The 18,133-nt window shown below is 50.6% G+C and overlaps 1 protein-coding gene across 1 annotated transcript in view; it reads right to left on the reverse strand.

The window, feature by feature from the left end:
• Positions 1-7,159: 7,159 nt before the first annotated feature.
• Positions 7,160-18,133, reverse strand: part of LOC127676176 (epididymal protein 13) — a 28,909-nt gene continuing 17,935 nt past the window's right edge. Inside the window, exons 9-15 of the mRNA XM_052172130.1 lie at positions 17,040-17,045; positions 15,123-15,131; positions 14,098-14,124; positions 12,640-12,666; positions 10,843-10,964; positions 8,912-8,949; positions 7,160-7,206 (exon numbers count right to left, since the gene is read on the reverse strand). Coding sequence (XP_052028090.1) covers positions 7,179-7,206; positions 8,912-8,949; positions 10,843-10,964; positions 12,640-12,666; positions 14,098-14,124; positions 15,123-15,131; positions 17,040-17,045 — 257 coding nt within the window. The 3' untranslated portion in view covers positions 7,160-7,178. The remainder of the gene's footprint in view (positions 7,207-8,911; positions 8,950-10,842; positions 10,965-12,639; positions 12,667-14,097; positions 14,125-15,122; positions 15,132-17,039; positions 17,046-18,133) is intronic.

Below are 18,133 nucleotides of genomic sequence, written 5' to 3' on the forward strand. Positions count from 1 at the left end.
GGAAAGAGCTTGGAGGGGGAAAAGAGAACTTAGCCCAGATATGGGGAAGAGCGCAGGTATGGACCTACGAGGAAAGCACTCGGCTGTAAAAGGGCTGTGAGACCAGAGAGATTACTGCTAGATGGGGCCAAGACCTGTGGGTACCTTTCTAAGAGCGAGAGTGGTGTTGCTGACCAAACAGGATCTGTGTGCAAATCTTGGTTCTTTCACCTCCTAGCTGCGTGAGCCTCTTCCGACATTTCCTCATAAAAACAACATCAGGAAGGCTTGGAGAGATGGCTCAGCAGAGAAAAGCTCTGGCTTTTGCCAGCCAGAAGTTCTCATTCCCAGCACCCACAGGGTGGCTCTCAAGTTCCTGTAACTCCAGCTCCAGGGGATCTGATGCCCTCGTCTGGCCACTATGGGTACTGCATGTGCATGGTTCGCAGACACTCAAGCAGGCAAAACACGCAAACACATAAAATAAAAATAAAGAAATGTAAAAGAAACGGAAAGGAAACGGGGAACTTTAGGTTCCCTGAAGAAAGGCTGTCTCAAGAAAAAATAATGTGGAGAGTGACTGAAAAAGACATCCAGCACTGACCTCTGGTCTCCACGGGTGCACAGCTGCGTGCACACCCGCATACGTGCACATACACAGGACGGAATCAAATTCAGGTGGTGTACGTCTGTGATCCATGACTCCGGGGCACAGGAAGATGGACTGGGTGTTCAAGACTAGCTTTCTCTCTCTCTCTCTCTCTCTCTCTCTCTCTCTCCGTTTTTTTGTTTGTTTTTTTGTTTTCAGACAGGGTTTCTCTGTGTGGTCCTGGCTGTCCTGGAACTCGATTTGTACACCAAAGATCTGCCTTCCTCTGTTCCCAAGTGCTGGAACTAAGGGCATGTGCCATCATTTAGGGAGATCTTGCCCCCCCCCCACACACACACACACACCCGCACCAACAGGAATCAAAGCAGAACAACCAATGCTCGTACCGAGGATCCCAGAATGAGAGGTGTCACTATTAACACTGGAGCCGTCCTGGACAACACACACACACACTGAACACACACACACAAGAGCATATAATAGTATGACATCATGTTTTCCAACCAGGCCACCCCACCCCCTGTAAACTAAACAGACCCTTCCTTTCCTAAGAGCAGAGTATTCTGTCACAGCATGAGACAAGTAACAGCTATAGCCTGGTACTCACTGCGTAGCCCATGCTGGCCTCCTCAATGGCAGAGTTAGGGGTGTGACTTGCCAGGATTAGCTCTCTTTCTGCTTCGTAGGTCCTGAGGCCTGGAATCAGGTCTTCAGGCTCCGCAGCCAGGGCCTTCTGCCCAGCGAGCCATTTTGCTGCCTGGTTGCTAAACTTTTGTCAGTTGCTACTTTGTTTCCGACGACTCTGACTTTGCCCGCTCTCAACTCCAAGCTAATTGTACAGACATTAAGGGACTGCTGTTCTATCCTAATGCTTTATGCCAGTGGTTCTCAACCTGTGGGCTGAAACCCATTTGGGGGTTGCATATCAGGGATCCCGCATTTCAGATATTTACATTACAACTTGAAACAGTAGCAAAACTGCAGCTATGAAGTAGCAACAAAATCATTTTTTGGTTGGGGGGGGTCGCCACAACATGAGGACCTACGTGTCTTAGAGGGTGGAAATATTAGGAACCTCTGATTTATATGTGTGTGTGTGTGTGTGTGTGTGTGTGTGTGTGTGTGTGTGTGTGTGTGTGTGTGTAATCTAGCATTATAGCTATCAGTGCCCCACAAGGTTGCTATTAGAGACAGAAGGCTTAGGAGGCGGCTAGGTGGGGAAGGGCTCTCGCTTTGCAAGTGTGGGGATCTAAGTTCTGATCCTTGTGGCACCTGTATAAAAAGCTGTCTATGGCCACCTACGCCTGTATTCCCAATAGTGTGAAGATTCAGAGACAGAAGAATCCCAGGCACTTACTGAGCAGAGCCAACAGGAAAAACAGTGAGCTCTAGGTTGAGTGAGAGATGCTGTCTCACGGAAGTAAGACGGAAAGAAGTAGAACCGGACAGCAATGTCCACCTCTGTTCTTTGCATGCGCGTGCGCGCGCACACACACACACACACACACACACACAGACACACACGTGTGCACACACGCATGCACACAGATATGCACACACCCACACACATGTGCACACATGCATACCCATATATGTGCACACACACACACACAATTGGGACAGAAATATGGGCCAGCATGTGAAGGTGCCTTCTAGCAAGTCTGAAAATCTGAGTTCTATTCCTAGGACCCACGCAGTGGAGAAAGGAAACCAGCTCCTGCAAGGTATCTGACTCCCGCATGCCTTGGCACGGGTGCATGTTCAGTATAACTTTTTCTTTTTTTGAGACAAGGTTTCTCTGTGTAGCCCTGGCTGTCCTGGAACTCACTCTGTAGACCAGGCTGGCCATAAACAGAGATCCTCCTGCCTCTGCTTCCCAAGTGCTGGGATTAAATGGGTGTACCACCACCCAACATAAATTTTTTTTTATTTTAAATTTAGAACCAAATAAACAAAGCATAAGGCATTCTGAAGCTGTGTCGCTCCTTGTGAGCAGAGATTCACACGTACGGTCCCTGGACAATCTGCTCATTAACCCTGAGGGAGGAGACAAAAAAAAAATAAATAAAAACAAATGATGTCAACACACAACGATCAAAAGAGAAGAAAAAAATCCACAGTGAGTGGACTTTCCCAGCCAAGTACAGGAGAGTGAGGCTACAGTGCCTTAGCCAGAAGGCCAAGGCCTTTTAGGATGCTGGGGGAGGGGCCATAGGACAGCTGGGGGAAGGGCCATAGGACAGCTGGGGGAGTGGCCATGACACAAAGTGCTTTTCCAAGCGGCTCCACCATGCGCGTCTGCATCCACTCAGCACGCCTCCATTCCGGGGTGCTTCTCCCAGCGTCCCACACCTCGGGCTCACGGCCTTCCACACGCCTCACGCCATGCAGAACCACAAGTTTGTACCACCAACCTTAGGCTTCAGGCAGGGACTCTGGCTGTCCACGCCCAGATCCTGGAGGAAGGGCATTCCTCCCTGTCGCTGTCTCAGGTCTGCTCTGACCCTGAGAGGCAGGGCACATTTTCTTCTGTGTCTGTTTAAGAAAGCGATGGGGAATGCTGGACACCTGAGAAGAGGCGCGTCCCGCCTTGGAGTGTAATTGAAGACTCTGCACAGCACAGTTAACACTGCTTATTAAGGCCTTACTCCCTCCCAAACTATAAACCGGACATTTTCTAGAAATCCCACTTAAAGGGCAAAGGCTGTCCTAAACCCCTTGAGCAACCCTGATGATTTCTGATGCTACCTTATCAAATTATAGCGCCATTCGAGCCATTTCCGGAGCCACTTCACACCTCACCAAGGAGAAAGGGAGTGAGGGCGATACTTGAGGAAACTCTAGGTTCTGTGAAGGACAAGGAATGACTCAGGTCGCACAGCAATCACCAGGATAAGGGTAGACTCGGCACCAGGCCCTGTTCTGGCATCTCTTAGCCAGAGCACAGTCACTGGTGTGTGCACCAGTGAAATGCTGTCAGCTGCACGATTCAGCACATCCAGCCTGCATATGCACATAAGTACATGCCTAGAGAAAGGGAAGTGACTTATTTAGATTGTCAGTCAGGACAGCGATGAGTGTCAACGGGGACATCTGAATGGTCATCATGTGAGAAACGCCGTTCTTAAAATCCTACAGCTCTCCCAACTGAGCAAACACGGCCATTTCATTTCACCGACAGGAAGGAAAACTGAGGTTCCGAGCACCGTGGACCTTTCCTGAGGCCCCAGAAATAGGAAGTGGGAGGGGAGCTCGGAGGTTAAGATCTACACCTCATTTCTCTAAAGGGGAAACCGAGAGAGTGAAAGGGTCCCAACCCAAGAATGGGGGTACAGGGTGGGAAGCCCCAAAGAAGAACTGGGGCTCAGATTCTCACAAGCCTTTCAAAGTCTCCATCTATCCGGGAGAAACTATAATGTTCCCAACAAAAGAGGGAGGGCATCCGTTATCTTGGAGCTCAGACAGGGGGAGGCTAAAGGTTGAATTCACTTCCCAGTGAATGAGTGAATGAATGAATGAATGAATGAATAAATAAATGAAAGAACACGACTGTTCCTAGGTATGGTACATGAGAAGGTTTATTGTGGATAAAAGGGAGACATAGTCAGAGCGGCAGGGATGTCTGAGTCCGAAGTGAGCATGGCCCTAAGTCAAAAGAGGAGAGGGAGGAGGAGACGGAAGAGGGGAGGGAGGAGGGGAGGGAGGAGGGGAGGGAGGAGGGGAGGGAGGAGGGGAGGGAGGAGGGAAGGGAGGAGGGGAGGGAGGAGGGGAGGGAGGAGGGGAGGGAGGAGGGGAGGGAGGAGGGGAGGGAGGAGGGTTAGACCTAGACGCCAGGAGAGTGGGTGAAAGGACCAGGTCACCAAAAGGATTAGATTGCGTGGGGACGGACAGCTGGGAAAGGCAACCCAATCAGGCGTTGCAGAAGTTTAGGGTAGGGTGCAGGGTGTGCCTGCCACCAGGGCCCTGTCACACCTCAGTCTCGGTACAGACTGTGGGGCTGGGAGAACCAACCTGGTGGCCCTTTTGTCTGGGGCTTGAAACTTAGCGCTCAGGAAAGCTCTTGGGCCCTCGGGAACGTGCCTAACGCGCCTTGGAGGCCCACATTAGCCTCTCATGTCAAACTCGCAGCTGTCCAGTGGACGCAGAGGAAATGAGGAGGGGGCTCGCCTTAGGACACTCATGCCACCCGGAAATGTGTCCTTTTGCCTACTGGGGGTGAAGGATACAAGGCTGGGGAAGGGGATTGGGGAGAAGATCAGGCACGGAGTCCAGAGTAAAACCATGGAAAATGCATGAGAAAGGCTGTAAAGAAACTTAGAAGTTGTATATGACATTTAAAAAAACGAATTAAAATGAATAAGTGAAGAAAGAAGGAAGAAGAAAGGAAGAGAGAGAGAGAGAGAGAGAGAACCCCAACACCCTACTGGCCTTCTAGCTTGTCTCTGTATCCAAGGCAAAACAATTGTAGTCTTAAAGTGGTGCAGCGACTTCTGGGTGTTGTAGTGTCGAGGAAACAGAGGGGTAGGAGGTGCGCTTGTCAGTAAAACGGAGTTAGCAGAAACGTCTGATTCAAGGACTGGTTTGGGAGACTGAAAACGCTTTGCAGATAGTTTTAGGATGCTGGCATTTCCTTAGGTAAGAGAGAGGAGAAAGGGCAGAGCGCCAAGAATTGTGGGAGTTGTAGTTTTGCACTCTGTGCCGGTCTGGAGAGGGAAATCGCGAGCCTGCGCCTATGTGGACAGCATGCCCTGCATTTAGCCTGATTTTTCCCCAGGCCAGGGTTCCAAGGTCAACTAAAAAGGCTGATTCCCATAAGGAATCTCATGGCCTTCCTGAGAGCACCGGCGAGGTTTGGGGATTGGGGTGTCCGGGATTGGAGTTGAGGGGGGTGTAGGTCGAGGGGCAGCATTCGTGCAACAGTATCTGTGCAAACCCTCACGTTGTGTCCGGCTTCCTGCGTTATAGGGAGTGAGCAGAGAGCGACAATGTGGAGCACTCAGGTTTGTTTTTCCTTCTCCAAATTGGGCAGGAAATCCGAAATCCGACTCCTGAGGCAAACTGGGTCACTGCCCGCCCGCTCTAATGAGCGTCCTTGTTGCTCTGAATTGTAACTTATTAGGAGCCAAATTAGTGTGGTTGCCAAGGATAAAGCAGTGCATAGAACCGGTATAGCCTTGAACCTCACTTTATTTTTTTAAGATGTTTTTGTTTTATATGTGTGATTTGCCTTCACGGATTTAAGTATTGCATCTGTGTGTAGTACCAGCAGAGACCAGAGGAGGGCACAAGATGCTCTGTAACTGGAGTTAGGGACAGTCCTGAGCTGTCCTGTGAATGCTGGCAACTGAAGAGGGCATCTGATCCCATTACAGATGGTTGTGAGCCACCATGTGGTTGCTGGGATTTGAACTCAGGACCTTTGGAAGAGCAGTCAGTGAGTGCTCTTAACCGCTGAGCCATTTCACCAGCCTGAGGAGTCCTGTTCCTAACCGCTGAGCCATCCTCTTATATTTTGTTTTGAGACAAATTTTCATGTATTCCAGGTTAGCTTGAAATTTACTATATAGTCAAAATGGCTCTCAACGCCTGATTCTCCATACCTACTGTTTAATAGAGGTGCAGGATATGGGTCCATTTTCTCTGCCAATTAAAATATTAAAAGACAGGAAATAATGGTGGTGGAGCTTACCTTTAATCTCACCACTCAGGAAGCAGAGGAAGGTGGATCTCTGTGAGTTCAAGACCAGCCTGTTCTACACAGCGAGTCCAGGACAGCCAGGCATACACAGGGAAACCCTGTCTTTAAAAAAAAAAAAAAACGAAAATGGGGAGGGGCAGGAAAACATGTTACCAGAAGCCAAGGGGAGTCCCGGCAGAGCCATGAGACTGGGGATACCAGGATTCACCTTGGGGCTCTTGTTCTCATTAAAAGCATAAGAAGGGGCACAAACAGACACTCAAGCGCCAAGAACTGACACATCAGAAGTTAGGACCTGCACAGCCATCCTGCTGCAGTCTGGGAGCGCTGCACTGGAGTCAGGAAGCCCAGCATGGCGGGTTTAGAGCACACTTACTTAGGCTTGGGCCAGCATCTGAGAACAGGGAGACACAGACAGGGCTTTCTGCTCTTGGATTTCTGTTTGAGGGCCAGCAAGGCGGCTTAGCCGTTCAAGATGAGCTGCTGAGCTGGTGCCCTCAATCCACACAGAATCACACGGTACTCGTTGCATAGACACGGAATCAAAGTGTGACAGGTTTTTTAATTTGACAATTATAGACGATTCCCAGCACCCCTCCACCCGGCATTAATTCCGAATGCTGTTTTGTGAATGTAGGAAACAAACATTCAGCTGTTGATTCGTGTGCAGTAAAGAAACGATGAGAACAACCCAGAAGAGAAGGTGTGGGGAAACTTCTGCAGAGGCTCACGCGGCTGCTCTCCTGGTTTAGTCAGCCGCACCGCCCTCACACAGGCTTCCTCCTGCGTCTCTGGACACCGATGCTCTGCGAGTTGACAGGCCAGAATGAGAGCTTCCTTAGCTGTGAAGTGCTCAGAGGGCTCGTGAGGGTTGAGGGAGACACAGCTGCTTCACTGGAAGGAACAGCAGGGGTCATCTCTACAGAAGAGGAGAAAGGGTGAAAGTCACATCGTGATGCTCATTTACATCGTCCTATATTCTCAGAGCTCCCCAACAACCCCACAGGACACCCCGAGCCTGCACTGCAGACCTCTGTCTGGCACCGGGCACCTCCTGGCCACGGTCCGCCCACTTTGTTCCTCGCCCCCCCCCAAACTGCTCCACCGACTGATGTCACTACCCTCAGACCTCGTGAGGATTTGAGGGGGTGTGGGGGGAGCAACCAGGGGGGCAAGTCTGGAGCAAGAGTGAGATCGAGGTGTGACCGAACCCCAGAAACCTCGTCTTGAGACTGGCAGGGGTGGCGCCTGCACATCCTAGCTCACAGAGCCCCTAGCCTGCCACCCTTGAAGTGGTCGTGTAGCCTGGCAGGCAGCTGGTTACAGGTTCAACTTTCTCCATCCTTAAGGTAAGTCCAGCAAACATCTGAACTTCCTTTTTATGTACATACAGCATTTCCAGAACCTTGGCCCCAGCCAGTGATGTGCACACACCCCCAAAACTTCCATCTTCTCCCAAAAGGTTTTGATAGCCTCCCCACCCCATTAAACGAGCTATCTCGCTGAAGCTGTCTCACAAAGACTGTTTCTCTGCACTCACCACCAGGTGAGATTCTGCATTGTACACACCCACCGCAGCTAAGCTCTCTCTCCCTCCAGTCCAGCTCAACAGGCAAGGAGCCCGACAGGAAAAGCAGACATGATGTGGCAGGGGTCGGCTCCCAAGTTGGCCTGGAACGCAGAGATCTGCCTGTGTCCGCCTCTCGAGGGCCGGAACTAAAGTCATATACCACCAGCACCCGTATTTTTAACCTTTGAACTATCTTCCTAACTGTCTAATAATAATAATAATAATAATTTTAAAATACAAGAATAATAATTCCACTTAGAATTTTATTTTATATATTGTGCTGCGGGGTACACATGTGTCGCCCACAGTAAAGGAGAATTAACTTAGGACTTCCCGGGCGATTCTGTGACTTTGAGCCTACAAACCCTACCTTGGACATTCGGTTTAGAGAGACTATCTTGTGCGTTGTATGGATGCATCACCTGTCAGTCAAAAGGCCTATGGCTTAGGCAGGAACCAGGAGGTGGGACATCCGGGAGAGAGAAAGGATTCTGGGATAGAACCCAGCAAGCAATAGATATGCCAGAAAGATGTGAGATTAGCCCAGCCAGCCACATGGTAGAATGTAGGCTAGAACACATGTAGGACTGCTTTCAGTGACATCTAGTCAGGGAAGAGCCTAGCTACATAGGCAAGGCAGTTGTCGATATATTTTGAATCGAGTCATATTTCTGGGAGCATGGGGCAGGGCCTAACTTCAAAGTTAGTTATTTAAAGCCAAGCTGCTGAGTCCCGTGACAGCAGGTGAAGCCACTCTACTGCCAGGACTGAAGATGGAGTTCTGTTCTCGGGATGTGTAAGGAAGAGTGGAGGGACTGCTCCAGTGTCTGCCCCTCCGTTCGTGCGCCAGGCACAGTATACGGGCACGAGGCACACATACCCAAATGACAACAACAACAACAACACAATGTAATGAAAGACGTTTAAAGGTTCCCAGACAGCCAGGGCAACACAGAGAAACCCTGTCTCAAAAACCAAACAACCAGACAAGATGTTTAAGGTGAGGTCCAGGACCCACGGGCCCGGTGCGATGCCCTTGCCCTCCATGCTGTACCTCAAATCCAGGTCCGGGTTACAATAGTGGCAGTAACACTAGAGAAGACAACAGAGAAAAATAATATAAAAAATACAAATCAAACAATAGCTGGCATTCACCTCCTGAGCTCTCTGTCTCCCTCAGCCTTCAACCCCAGTCCGTGAGCCACACTCCTGCCGGGAGCCTAGGCCAGCAGGTCTCCACCTGCAGGTCAGGCCCTCTCACAGGGGTCACCTAAGACCACCGGAAAACACTGATGTTGACATTGTAATTCATAACAGTAGCAAAATTAATTATGAAGTAGCAGTGAAATAATGTTGTGGTTGTGGGTGTTACCACAACCTGAGGAACCGTATTAAAGGGTCAGCGCACTAGGGTGGGAGAGGGCCGCTGCTCTGGCAGAGCTAGCAGGGTTGTCCTTGGCTCGCGCCCCTGGCCTGGCCGCCCCGCCTCTTTTCTTGCTCATGTTTCCTGCTCCAAGTTCATTGCATACTCAGTGCCCCACAGATTTGCTTTCACAACTCAGATGGCGTGCAGCTCGGTTGGTACAGGGTCTCCCCAGCCGGCGTGCTGAGCTGGTCTCCAGCATCCCTAAAGTAGATGTGGCAGGCCACACCCATAACCCCAGCACTTTCATCCAAGGTCACCCCAGCCTAAGTCAGAGACCCTGTCCCGACCAACCAAACACGAGTTGAAGAGGTGGCTCCGCAGGCAGAGATGTGAGGACTTGGTCCTTAAGACTCTCCTGAGTAAGGAGGGGCTTGGGGAGGATACAAAGTGTCTGTTCAAAGGAAACAACTCCTAGTGGAGACCAGAGCCCGCCTGGCTCTCATCCATCTGTGGAGGCGGCTCAGTAACAAAGGCCACTGTGGCCGAGTCCAGTAAGAATTCAGTCTCTGAGACTGAATGAGGCAGTAATGCCAGAAAATTGGAGTAGTAAGACTAACGCTATATCGGATGTACTCACAGCTTGCTTTGGACATATTAAGTTACACAACGAATTTAGCGGAAAGATCGCTGCTTCCGGTGTGGCTGACAGGCAAGAAGTGTGCTTCTCACCGGGCGGCTGCAGAATTTTCATTTCACCTCGTAATTAAAGTTTGGCGATGTTGAGAAAGTTTCTGCTTATGTTTTTTCCTCCAGGACTGTCTGTCAATTAGGCTCCATTCCCATAACAAAAGGAGGCAACCCAGACTTAAGAAACAGCAGCCCCACATCCAGGAAAATGCTAAGAAGCAGCTCAAGGGGGCAGCACAGGGTCCCAACCACCACTGAGCCCAGGCTTCCTTAAGGCCTCTGTGCTCTTCTCAGTAAAAGCATAATTCTGCCGGGTGGGTAGGATCACCCTGGGTAGCAACCATTTGAGGAAATCACCACTAGTGTACATATGACATCATTCTGGCAATATCTCGGCTGTGTACATCTCCCATATCTGCCCAAGTGGCCAGATTCGCAAACTCCAATCTCCGTTTAAATTGCTCAAAGTGTATGTACCCTGGGGCTGGTATGATGTAAAATACACATATCCAAGGTGGATACAAGTTGGTAAAATCTCTTATCCATGGCCGGCTCCTCTTTGGGTATTAGTTAGAGCAGTACAATTATTCTAATTTTCCGTTTTAATCTCCAAGTGTGCACCGAGTGTGCATTGGTTTCTTACTGGAAAGGCACACATATCAATTCTAGAACCGCAAGAGAGACCTGGCTTCCAAAAGCTGTCCGATGACACCTACATGACTGTGCGCAGACACACACACACCACACACGCACGCACGCACACGAGCGAGTGCTTGGGCGAGCTGGCTTTGCAGGACCACCGCTTCCCCTCTTGCCTCCCCCTTCTGACAGCTCTGGGCAGACTCCCTTCTCCCATGATACTTCCTCCACCTCTCCCTCCCTCCCTCCCTCTGTCCCTCCCTCCCTCCATAGATAGAAAGGTCCATCCTCACCCAGTCTCCTTTATTGTAGGACACAAAGAAGAACGTTATCACCATGTAGGCACACCTCAGAAAGTTCCATCCGCTGCTCCTCACAAGTCCCCTGGCTGTGGTGGTGGCTGGTGGAGGCTTCACTAAAGGCAAACACTGACAACCATTAATCACACCCAGGACCCCTTCTCGCCTGGCACTCCAAACGTGTGCCCTTAGGTGTCTCCTGGCTTGGAAGTTTCATTTATATTCAAGGTTGTGGCCAAGTTCTCCCATCTTGGTAATCTCTCAACTTCCAGACAAACTGTTTGCTCTTTTGCACAGTGTAACCTGTACTCAGCAAAAACAAAAACAACAACAACAAGAACGATAACAATAACTACCCTGTTAGCAAACCAGTTGTAGGTCTTAGGGAACCTCACTAATTTTCCTCTTTGTCCTTTTGACTGTTTGATTTGGTTGGTTTTTTGAAACAGGGTCCACCTGTGTACCTCAGGCTGGCTTCAGACTTATTATGTAGCCAAGGACAACCTCTTGATCCTCCTGCCTCACCTCGTAAGGACTGGGATCACAAGCACGCACCTTCAAGTGCATCTTACTGTGTGCGTTGCACATATGTGTGCATTCTGTGTGCACACACGCATGCACATGTGCACATGCATGCACATTCACGCAGGCGCGCGGGCACGCACACACACACACATACACACGTCAGTTCCTTCAGCAGTCCCTCTCCATCTTATTTTTATTACATTTTATTTTATTTATTCTTTTTTTTGTTTTGTTTTTTTTGTTTTGTTTTTTTGAATTTGGTTTTTCAAGACAGGGTTTCTCTGTGTAGCTCTGGCTGTCCTGGAACTCACTGTATAAACCAGGCTGGCGTCAAACTCAGAAATCTGCCTGCCTCTGCCTCTGCCTCCCACTGCACAGCCTGTTGTTTTGTCTTGTTTTTGAGATGAGTCTCACTGTCCTAAATTGGCCTCATCCAGCTGTGACCTGATATTCCCTTGCTTCTGTGTCTGTGCTGCCCTCTAATGACACCTGGCACTCTTACCTACCCTTTCCTGATGTTATTTCTCTAGTTTGTGTTTTGAAAAGGGGTCTCACGTAATCAAAACAGGTCTTGGACCTTTATAGCCGGGCATAGCTGAGTGGTAGTGGTGCTAGCCTTTAATCCCAGCACTTGGGAGGCAGAGGCAGGAGGAGTTCTTAGTTCGAGGCGAGCCTGGTCTGCAGAGTGACAGCCAGGACAGCCAGGGCTACACAGAGAAACCCTGTCTCCAAAAACAAATAAACAAACAAACAAAAGCTGTCCATGTTGCCCTTGCACTTCCGACCTTGCCAGGAGATAGGGTCCCGGGCACCCACACTGCGAGCGGCCCTAGGGAGCAGATCGTGGTCTTTGTCCCACTAGACATACACTCCGCCGAGCCACACTGGGCATCCTAATCCAAGACAGTTTAACCGGAGCGATCCACCAGCATCAGGATTGTATCTGTGGTCTTCCCCTCTCTTAGTTTCCGGCCACATTGGCCTGCCACTCAACTTACCCAGGCATCTCCAGGGGGGAGGAGGGAGTCTGGAGGTCCAGGGAAGCAGCCACTTCTTACCTCGGTGTGCCCCGGGTGACTCGGAGGAGCCAAGAGCAAGGGAGAGGGCGGCTGTGGCTGCGGATGCTCCCAGAAGCCTCGGGCATGGGCGCATCTGTCTGACCTGTTCTCCAGTACTACCCTGTACCTCACTCACACACAGGGGCAGCGCTAACCAGCAGGCCACCCCGCAGCCAGGTCGCCAGGTCGAGCACACAGCCCCACCCACCTTCTTCTTTGCAGTTACTTGTTTCTTCTAAGGAAAAACATGGAGAGGGTAGAGGAGGGGAGGAAGGAGAGAAAGAAGGAGAGAAGGGGAAAGGGAAGACAAATAAAGAAAAATTAGGGACTGGGTGGAAATTCAGCTGCAAATGGAACAAACGGGACCCTTTGGTGGAAGGGGGACGGTCACCTGCTTAATGTCGCTCGGCTCAGGCTCTCCGCTGCCCCTTGGCTATCCCTCTGTGTGAAGCACCCTACCCACAGATAAACACACATGTGCGCAAATGCATACAGTTTGCACGTGTGGACTGATGGCCTTGGTTCCTTCGAGCCTTTGCTTAGACGTCACTTCCTGTGGCCTGTAATGGCCCAGGTCCCTGTAGCATCCTCTAAGAGCACCTCAGTCTCCCCGACTCCGGGCTCTCCTCACTCCCTAGGACAACAGTGCTCTTCAGACCCGAGCCTGCAACTGGGCCACTCCCTTGTCCTCTCACCAAAACACCAGCGGCAAGGTCTGGTTTTGTTTTAAAGTTAGATTTTTTATTTGTTTTGTGTGTGTGTGTGTGTGTGTGTGTGTGTGTGTGCGCGCGCGCGCGCGCGCGCGCGAGCAAGTGCACGCGCATGTGTGTAGGGGGTATGTGTGTGTAGTGTGGAATCTGTTTGTGTATGTGTAGTGGTGGTGTTAGTGGGGAGTATTTGTGTGTATGTATAGTGTGCATGTATGTGTATCTGTGATATGAGGGATGTCTGTGTATGTATATGTGTGTGTGTGGTATGAATTTGCGTATCAGAGTACACATGTGGAGGTCAGAGCACAACTAACAGCGGTCCATCTTGTCCTGCCACTACTTCCAGCCCAGGGATTGAACTCAGATCATCAGCCTTGGCAAGAAGTTCATTTTCACTGGGCGGTGGTGGCACACACCTTTAATCCCAGCACTCTGGGAGGCAGAGGCAGGAGGATTTCTGAGTTCGAGGCCAGCCTGGTCTACAGAGTGAGTTCCAGGACAGCCAGGGCTACACAGAGAAACCCCCATCTCGAAAAAACCAAATCCAAAAAACAAAAAACAAACAAAAAGAAGTTCATTTTCTCACTGAGCCATTTCTCCAGCTATTTGTTTGTTTGCGACAGGGTCTCTAGTTGTTCAGGCTGGCCTTGAACTTCTGATCCTCTTGTGTCCACCTCCAGAGTGCTGCACTAGAGGTCTGTCCACCTCCCTCAGCTCATCAACAGCACCTGGTACATTTGATGTCTCTTATTCCCTCTCCTATCTCAATGCCTAGAAGAAGACAGCACAGCGAATGGAACATGAAGTTTGTCTGTTGCTTGAATGCATGATGTCATGTGGTTGTGCTGCTAACGATGGTGGAGTTGAGGTATGTAGCCTCGGTGACACCTCTTCCAACCTGAAAAGCTAATGCCTCTGTATACCCAAAACCAGAAATGATGAAGCCACCAACTCACCATTCAGTACTTGGAGGCTCAGCAGACCTGTGACAGTAAAGAAATGCAAATAGAATCTCAAAGGTAGCCAGACAGAACCCAAGTCAATACGGACCACAGCTCACGCCAAACCCCTGTCTCCTAAAGAGCCCTGTAGAATTATGGCCCACTTGCCTGTCTGCCTGCCTGCCTGCCTGCCTGCCTGCCTGTCTGTCTGTCTTCCTGTCTGTCTGTCTGTCTGTCTGTCTGCCTGTCTGTCTGCCTGCCTGCCTGCCTGCCTGCCTGCCTGTCTGTATGTATGCCTGCCTGTCTGTCTGAAGTTCTGGCTGACCTGGAACTTGCTTTGTAGCCCAAGCTGACTTCAAACTCACAGAGCTCTCCCTTCCTTTGCCTCTAGGATTGATTAGAGGTGTGTAGTACTATGCCCAGTACCGCCCCATCTCATATCATCAACATCATCATCATCACCACCATCATCATCATCATGTATGTGTGTATGTGTTTACACATGTGACTATGGGCACAAGCATAATATAGCAAGCAAGTAGAGGTCAGAGGACAATTTGTAGGAGTCAATTCTGTCCTTCCATAGGACCTGGGGATCAAACTTAGGCCACCAGTCTTAGCAACAAGACCCTTCACCCACTGAAGCATCCTACTAGTCTGTGTGTGCCTGTGTGTGTGCATGTGTGTGCGGGCACATGGTGTGTTTCTGCCGTGTGTGCTGGCATGGCAGGCAGGCCAGAGGCCAACCCCACTTGTCATTTCTCAGGAGCTATCCATCTTACTTTTAGAAACAGTGTCTCTCATTGGCCTTGAGCTCAGCCAGCCGGCTGGGCGGCCTAGCACCGGGGTTCCGGGCATGCGCCGTTACTCCCAGGGCATGTTCTGGGCATTTAAGTCAGGTCCTGAGTTTCCAGGGGGTCCTGAGCCCATTGGGGGCACATCTCAGATTCCCATCTTCCCACACACTCCCTCCAGCACAGGAGGTGAGAGCAAGGAGCTGGTTACACGCGGCCAGGGCCCACAAAAAATGAGGTACTTACCAAGGATCCCTGTGGTCCATCCAGGGGACAGGAGGTGTTGATGAGTCCACAGTCCACCACGCAAGAGGAGAGCACAGGAGAGAGAAATAAATCACAACATGGACGGCGTGGGATACCCAGTCAGTGGTCCTTAGAGCAGAGCTGAGCCTGAGAGACCTGACAGAGGCGGTGAAGGCCCAAGGGCGAGGCAGGGCAATTCAGAGTTACCAGTGTCTTTACGTGCTTCTTTATGCATTTGCTTTCATGTGTGTGTGTGTTTTGCCTGCATATGTCTGTGCACCACATGTAGACCTGGTGCACAGGTAGGGAGAGGTTCGGGGCTGGAGAGATGGCTCGGCGGTTAAGAGCACTGACTGCTCTTCCGAAGGTTCTGAGTTCAAATCCCACGACCACATGGTGGCTCACCACTATCCGTAATGAGATCTGACGCCCTCTTCTGGGGTGACAGAAGACAGCTACAGTGTCTTATGCATGTGTGTGCGCCCGCGGTCAGGGGGCCACAGAAGGAGCTAATTTTCTCTTTCCACCACGTGGGTACTGGAGATCAAACTCAGCTTAGCTGCAAACTCTTTTCACCCTCGGAGCCATCTTGCTGTTCCTCCACCTGCCCTTTGGAAGATGAGAGTAAAGCATTCCTGCTCTGCCCCGACTCCCAAGAATCCCTGCGCTGCTGTGGCCTCCGGGCAGGAGGGAGAAGGGGAAGCAGGCGAAAGAAGAAACACATGAACTTACGTTTCAATACTGCTTAAGCAGGAGCGCCACGGAGAGGAAAATCCAGGTGGAATTGTGGGGCAAGGCCAGAAGAGATGAAGAAAAGGGTGTTAACAATGACTGACCCTCCCATTCCGCCTGGAGCACTCTCCGGAGAGGCCCGTCCCCACACGGGGCCCGCCCACCGGAGGGGCCCGCCCCCACACGGGGCCCGCCCACCGGAGGGGCCCGCCCCCAGGGGAGGCCCGCCCACAAGGGACATGGACATGTCATCCAGGCCATGCTCAGGCGGGGCTGCATGCAGAGATGCTGGCTTATCTGTGACCTCTCTGCTTTAACACACATTCGTCCCTATCCCTGGAATCGCCTGGCCGGTTCCCCTAGGAACTCACCTTCCAGCAATGTAGAGGACATCAGAAAAGCACCTCCACTCTTCTATCAATCACGCCTCCCCCGACCCTACCCACTTCCCCCACCCCCACTCACCCCCACCCACCCCCACCTAACCCCACCCACCCCACCCCCCAGTCAGGGAGGAAGGCGTGGATCCCGTTTTTTATTTGGTTTTGTTTTCTACCTATAAACATATATAACTCCTGCTGTCCTGTGCTCTAGGACAATGGGGCAGTTTAAGACTCTGCTCAAACACTGGGACCCCAGTAATACATACCGTCCCAGACCCCAGTTTACAGTCCGTGGACGAGGGCGGAGCCTGAAGACCACCCAGTCTCCTCCACAGTGGGGTCAATTTCTCTAAAAACTGCTTTCTCTTCTCCTTTCCTCTCCCCTCCCCCCCCCCTTTTTTGCTATAGACCTTATGTAGCCCAGGCTAACCTCAAATTTGATAAGTAACGGAGGCTAGTCTTAAACTGCTAATCCTCCTGCCTCACTCAGCTTTCACAGTGCTGGGATCACAGGCAGACACAGCCATGCCTAGTTCGATCCTTTCTTCTTCCTCCTTCCAAATATCTGGAAACATTCAGCTACCCACAAGAAAGGGAGGGAAAACAAACTAGGAACGCATTTTCTTTGCTGGGCATGGTGGCATACACCTCTAATCCCTGCACTCAGGAGGCTGAGGCAGGAGGATCAAGAGGCTATCTTTGGTTATAAACACAGTTTAAGGCTAACCTGGGCTCCTTGAGACTTTCCCATCAAACAACAAACATCAAAAGGGCATCAATAATAAAAGGAGAGATAACTTACTTTTCACTGGAAGGCAGATTGGAAGCAGAATCAAGGAGTTCGTGTGGGGAAAACGGGCCACAAAATAAAATGGATGTTAGTCCCTTCTGTCCTGGCACTTCCATTTTCTCTCATAAAATAGCTTTTACAGTGTTTGGCGACTCTTCTTGTGTTCTGGTGAACTCAGAGAGGAAACCAGGCTTGCAGAATCCCCGAGCAGACAGAGCCAGCAGCTCCTACAGTCTTGCCCTTGCCTTATCTGGGAGCGTTAACAAAATCTAACGGGAACTGTTTCCTTCCCTGCACCTGCTGAACATCCCTAATCCAAAATCGCTCCATAGGACACTTTTGAGTGCCAAGGTGACGCTTGAATAGTGTCCCTTGGACTTCTTTTCATTGATTGTTTTTAAGTTTATTTCACTTTATTTGCGTGAATGCGCCTGTGTAAGCATGCGCATGTGACCTCGCGAGCCACACGGAACCTCAGGCAATTGTGACCTGTCTTGAGTGGCGCCTAAGTCAGCTCTCCTGGGAGAGCAGAAGGTGTTTGCAACCGCCGAGTCACCGCTCTGGCCTCTCACTCACAGACCAAGGCTAGCCCACAACTCTTTCCGCAGGTTCAAATCCAGCCAAACTACCACCACCACCTCCATCTATCTCCCCAGTGCTGGGATTCCCAGACTGAGTCAACACACCCAGGTTAGGCTTTGCGTGCTGCCCGGATCAGATCTGGGGCCGCGGGGGTTCAGGGTAAGAGTCGGAACTGATAGAGTCCATGGAATGCTCACAATTCTGAAAATGTCTGAAACTCGAAACTCATCCAGCTTCACATTTCAATTAAGGACTCAAGACCAGACTAGAGAAAAGCAGGATTTGGCTCAGCCGATCAGAAACATCCAAAATACTCATATTGTGCAATCTGGGACTTTGCAATGGGCTGAACCAAGCAAATCGATAAATTGTTGTGACCCCTTCATGAACCTGTCTGCGTTGCTGTCCCTTCATCCTCTGTCTCCCAGTGTGCAATCCCGTCCGAACAGAGTTCCCCCAAACTGCTTCTAGTTTTCTCTGTGTAACTTGCGAATCACTTGCCCTAACAAACTTTCTTGTTGTGA

Source organism: Apodemus sylvaticus, unplaced genomic scaffold (genome assembly GCF_947179515.1).
Source record: "Apodemus sylvaticus unplaced genomic scaffold, mApoSyl1.1 scaffold_227, whole genome shotgun sequence".
NCBI classification, from domain to species: domain Eukaryota; kingdom Metazoa; phylum Chordata; class Mammalia; order Rodentia; family Muridae; genus Apodemus; species Apodemus sylvaticus.